Raw genomic sequence first — 6,050 nt, 5'->3', positions numbered from 1 at the left:
ATTGCTGACAGAAAGGCCATAACAAAGAAATGTTCCTCCACCAGTGGAAGACTGCTACCATGTAGTTCATGGAATCTATTCAATGACACAGATCACTTGTTCTCTGAAGCTTCACAAAAACTCTTTTGAGGATCTCTAGATAAAATGAAAATCCTATATCTCCCCTAAACTCCCATCTTTTCATTCAACTGCTTTTCCTTTAGTTATGAACCCCTGTATACTTTGTTTTTGTCTTTGTTTTTCTTTTCAGTGGGAAATCACCTCATCTCTTACATCTGTTTTTTTGGTGTTTTATATTTTTTCCACCTGATTTATTTTGTTATGTGTTAAAGCACAAAAACATAAAAGGAGGAATCACTCTATTGTTTAAGCACAAATGACTGTACTGTAGAAATGTCTCTGAATGTGTGTGATTACAAATAGAATTTAAAAAAAAGAAATATGACTGAAATGAAGTGTGAGCTGATTCCTCTGTCAGTCCCTGATGGATGAAGCTCTCCTCAGCTTGCAGAGCTTCTCCACACACAAGATGGTGGAGGTTCCTCCTCTGTGGATCATCAGCTGCTCCTCTCTGCACCACCAGAGTCCTGATCACTCACATCATGACAGAGATCAACTCCAACTACTAATGAGAGAAGAAGAGAGATGACAGAAATCATCAACACATCTCTCTTCATGCCCTGAAGATCAGGTCTTTGTAATCCCTAGAAATAAAATGATAAAAAGGCTGGCTCTGTTTTAGGCAAGCGTCTGCACATATTAATCTCAGATTTAAAATCTTTCACAGAAACCCTGAAATGCTGGCTGAAAGCAAACCAGAGCCACTTTAAAACTGCATCTTAAATCTGTCATTTAAACTGGATTATATACAACACATGGTCATATTGTGGTAGATGTATTTTAATGTATCATGTAGTATTATGTGGTGTTATGTGATCAAGTGTTGTACATTTTACTCTGTTGTTTAGACAAAGGTCCAACTAGAGACACAAGTTTGAAATTAGGAACAGCTATAAACTCTTAATGCAGCACATCAGTTTCATGCTTTGTATTGAAACTATGTCAAATCACATTGTCTCTATTAAATAAATACATTCAAATTAAAATACATGGAGGGTTAAAAGAACACTGAGACACTGACCTCAGAGTCTGCAGTCGATAGTTTGGATTCTTCTGAAGGTCACACAGCAGCTTTACTGAATCCTGCAGGTTGTTCCAGTTCAGGTCCAGCTCTCTGAGATGGGAGGGGTTGGACTTCAGAGCTGAGGCCAGAGAAGAACAGCTGATCTCTGACAAACTGCAGCTCCTCAATCTGAATAAAGAATAAAAGATGTAGTGACAGTGAACCAAAATTAATTAATTAAATACCAATATTATCAATTAATAAACATCTGTATTTAAATAACTGGATGGCGTGAATCCACACACTAGACCTCACACCCAGCTGTTATTACACCCGTAATAACAGACAACTGCTCTTAAACAACAGAGTTTATCGAACAAAGTCAATGAAACTCAATCAACAGCTATTACAAGTTCATCTCCAGCTAACTAAACATTTATATACATAACACTATCTAGTGAGGTGATAGTGAGGGCAGACAGCTTTAGAGAGTGTTTAATGACAGAGTCAGTGATCTGACCTCAGAGTCTCCAGTCTGCAGTTTGGACTCTGCAGATAATCACACAGCAGCTTCACTCCTGAATCCTGCAGGTAGTTGTTCACACTCAGGTCCAGCTCTCTGAGATGGGAGGGGTTGGACGTCAGAGCTGAGGCCAGAGAAGAACAGCTGATCTCTGACAAACAGCAGCGACTCAATCTGAATAAAGAATAAAAGAAGAATAAAAATAATGTGTAATCCAGTCACATGTGTTCAGGTTGTGATGAGTATCTCAACATCACTTTGTTCTGATGAATCAAGTTTTCTCTAAATGATTACATCAGTGACTCCCAACCTGTGGGCCGCGGCCCCTGGTGGGCTTGAAGGTATTGCGAGTGGGTCGCCAATTAATTTACAAAATAGTATGATCTTTGTGGGGGGAGATGTAATTATATAAAAATAAAAATAAACAGAATAATGTTTTAAATGTTAAAACTCAGTAACATGTAAAAGGATATTAAAAGGTTTGTGTTTATTTTTGAGCCTATCTATTTAATCAACTTCTTTTGATATTTGGATTTTATGTGGATCTGATATTGGAGGTCAAATTGTTATATATGAGAATGCATTTCTCCATTGTTGAAGGATGCCGTTATAAATGAATCATTTGTTAATTAGCCTGTTACAGACAGCCGCTTTCTTTTCATTTGTGTGTGTGTGTGTGTGTGTGTGTGTGTGTGTGTGTGTGTGTGTGTGTGTGTGTGTGTGTATGTGTGTGTGTGTGTGTGTCAGGGACTGTGGAGCTTCAGACATGTTTCTCCTGTATTCAGTTCGGTCCTTTATGTTCAATCTTAAATAAACCAGTTCTCTGAACATACATTATATGTCCTCTGTGTTTATGGGGTCGGAGGTGGGCTGCAAACATTTTTGAGACTTAAAAGTGGGAACTGATTTAAAAAAAGTTAGGAACAACTGGATGAGAGGATCATTTCTGATTGTGTATTCACTAAATCTAAATCCTCCAAATGTCAGCTCAACATTCATCCAGCTGTTCATGTGCTCAGATGAAGAACAGGCTGCTGATCTCAGTCAGCTCTGTGATGTTACTACATTTATCAAATCAGATGTTATTGAATCACAAGTCTTCATTATATCATTTCTTAACAGAACCAGAGGAAAGCAGAGGCTTCATGTGCACCTTGTTTTTAATCTTCATGAAGAGTTTGAAACTTTTCTCCACATTATCAGAAATCTCTGCATGAAGATGATTCCTAAATCTGGAAACGTTGACAGGATATAGAAACGTTTTCAAAACAAGCATGTAAATGAATCTTTAAGACAACACTATCTAAATATTGGAGAGAATTCGACTGAAAATGAACATGAGGGTTTTCATAAGACCAAAAATCTCCTCAAAATACATTTGATCAGGAAGTAGTGACTGCTGGAGGAAGTGTGGGGATCAGGAAGACAATCATCAGAATATCTTTGACTCTTGTCCCGTGTTTGGAAGGTTTTGGGGATTTGTTCAGGAGAAGAATAAAAATATTTACAGAAACTGCTTCATCAAGTTCATATTTGACCGTACTTTCGGGTTGGATGGCGTGCTCTGGCTCTTGTGTTCATCTGGACACTCATCAGTGTTAGACACCTCAGAGACACAGATCGTGCAGAGACAAAGCTTAACTTGGTCCCATCTTATCATGCAGAAAATCTGACCACGCACGAAGGCTGTTTTTGTGAAGTGTCCGCCATCTTACAGGTGACGTGACCATACGTGGTTACACCACCATCTCGCATTCTCTCTCTCTCTTTCTCACAGAAATACACAACCACACACACACGTGTGCCACACTGTTTGCTTGGGCTAGTGTACGGATTCACGTCTTCCAATCAATTATATACAGATTAAATTATAATATTGGTATTTAACTCATTAAATTCCAGACTGATTTAGTGTTAATTGATTATTGTTCCCTGATTTCAGGGTGAAGCCTCCTCATCATTAATTCAGATTAATGTTGTTTATTTATGTTTATTAATCATGATTATTAATATAAATATAATAACAAAATTGACTAATAAAACTCCAACAGTCATAAAAACATTTTCACGTCAAATCTCTTAATTATTCAGCAATGTGGAAAAAAATCCCCTAAAATATTGAACGTCCAGAGATTTAAAGGGATTCTTCACCCATTTACATGAAGCTGTGTATCATTAGAAACATGGTAGAAGTGTTGAATGGTCGTGAATCCAACCCTCATTTTGCCCTGAGACGAGAAAAATGTGTTTTTCTTTGCTTGAAAGTTTTCTTCATGTGATGCAAAAAGCATCAAAAAGCGTCAAATTGGTCAAGTATCCCTTTAAATTCAGACAAATACTGAACATATATAAATCCTGAAATGTGCAACAATGGAGAATGTGGATTGAAATGATTCAAATGAATGACACAGTCAGTGATCTGACCTCAGAGTCTCCAGTCTGCAGTTTGGACTCTGCAGATAATCACACAGCAGCTTCACTCCTGAATCATGCAGCTTGTTGAAGCTCAGGTCCAGCTCTCTGAGATGGGAGGGGTTGGACTTCAGAGCTGAGACCAGAGAAGAACAGCTGATCTTTGACAAACTGCAGCCCCTCAATCTGAATAAAGAATAAAAGAAGAATAAAAATAATTTATAATCCAGTTACATGTGTTCAGGTTGTGATGAGTATCTCAACATCACTTTGTCCTGATGAATCAAGTTTTCTCTAAATGATTAGAGGATCATTTCTGATTGTGTATTCACTAAATCTTACACTGATACAACTTTATATACAGTTTGAGACAATTCTGCTTCTGCTTCCTCACTATCTCTGTGTTTTTATCACACAGAAAAGTACTGAACAGTCTTCTTTGTGTTCTCAGGACTTTTTCATGCTTTTTGTTACAAACGCACAAACAGAAAGTGGGAAAAGGTTTTTTGTGTTTTCTGCACCCTCAGACTGGAATCTGTTGCAGAATGAAGTCCTTAAAGGTTTTTAAATCTAAAATGAAAGACCTGGAAACAGATTCTACAGGATGTTGATGGTTTTAGTTTCACTGCTTGAGTTTCTGACTCTCAGATTTGACTCATAGATGGATCTGTTATAATGCTAAATATTGTGTTTTGTAAATTGTACTTTGTCTCCCTTTGTGTCTGTAACTTTTTGTTTTTGCTGCTGACTGTCACGGCCAGCTCTCCTGTGAAAAAGAGGTTCTTAATCTCAATGAGACCAACCTGGTTAAATAAAAGATTAAATAAAAATAAAATAAATACTTGGTATCGCTCCACCAGGAATAGAGAAGGAACAAGCCCGGTGAAGCTCGGTTCCAGTCATATTTTAGGCTGACTAAGATTAATTAGATTTTAATCTGAAACAGCCAAGATTGTTTTTTGTTGTCAACATTACGACTAACAGGCATTCAACCTTGTGATTGGTTCATTTAAAAAGCGCTGGTGACGTCAGTAGCGCCTTTCTGAAACTTTGAAAGATTTTTAACTTGAGCCGTTTGAAGCAGCTGCACAACAATGGCAGAGCGCTTGTTGAAAAGACGCTGCAATTTTCATCAAGGCGGTCGCTTTCTGCTGCAAACACATCTAAGCATTAACACAACTGAAGAAAGACGCTGGCAATAAAAACTGTTACATGGATGATTTAATTATGTTTTTCTCTTCATACCTTTTCCTCGTTTTTTTATTATTATTTTTTATAATGAATGAATTCTTTTATGTTTACTAAAAGATTTAAAAATGTGCCTGGATGAACAAAAATATGTGATTAAAAGATTTGATAAAATTTGACAACTTGATATGTAGAAAAACAACCTGCAATAAATTTTCATCATAAAATAATTTGCTCAGATTCATGATGACACTGAAAATATAACTACCAATACTGAGCACCATCGATTAAAGGATGTGGGTTGGATTTAAATAAATAAATGTTAATGATAGAATACTAATAAAAACAACCTGTTCTTGTTTTTGATTGTCTCAAACTTTCAGTTTACAAAAAACCCAAATATGAAATGCTCTGTTGTTGCTCTTTATACTGTACGGCTGTCTGTGTTCGTGTGATTGTAAGTGTGTCTGTTGAGTAATGCTGGTTTGGATGTTTATGTATGACTTTATATTTGTGTTAGGACCCCTTAGAGATTAGATGTTGCATCTCAAGCTGCTAACCTTTAATACATTGAAACACAGTTTCTATTATATTCATATCTATATTACAGTCAGTGATCTGACCTCAGAGTCTCCAGTCTGCAGTTTGGACTCTGCAGTCCCTCACACAGCAGCATCACTCCTGAATCCTGCAGGATGTTGTCACGCAGGTTCAGCTCTCTGAGATGGGAGGGGTTGGACTTCAGAGCTGAGGCCACAACGTCACAGTGAGTCTCTGAGAGTCCACAGTTAGAAAGTCTGTAGT

The 6,050-nt window shown here is 37.2% G+C and overlaps 1 protein-coding gene across 1 annotated transcript in view; it reads right to left on the bottom strand.

Annotated features, from left to right (window-relative positions):
• LOC306820358 (uncharacterized protein) overlaps positions 1-6,050 on the bottom strand; it is a 37,535-nt gene continuing 31,485 nt past the window's right edge. The window contains exons 14-18 of the mRNA XM_079338177.1: positions 5,870-6,043; positions 4,071-4,244; positions 1,644-1,820; positions 1,142-1,312; positions 1-625 (exon numbers count right to left, since the gene is read on the bottom strand). Of these exons, the coding sequence (XP_079194303.1) occupies positions 613-625; positions 1,142-1,312; positions 1,644-1,820; positions 4,071-4,244; positions 5,870-6,043 (709 nt within the window). The 3' untranslated portion in view covers positions 1-612. The remainder of the gene's footprint in view (positions 626-1,141; positions 1,313-1,643; positions 1,821-4,070; positions 4,245-5,869; positions 6,044-6,050) is intronic.

Source organism: Symphodus melops (genome assembly GCF_947650265.1).
Source record: "Symphodus melops genome assembly, chromosome: 2".
Taxonomy (NCBI): Eukaryota; Metazoa; Chordata; class Actinopteri; order Labriformes; family Labridae; genus Symphodus; species Symphodus melops.
Note: the sequence above shows the minus strand (reverse complement) of the source record. Positions and strands in the feature narration are given on the sequence as shown.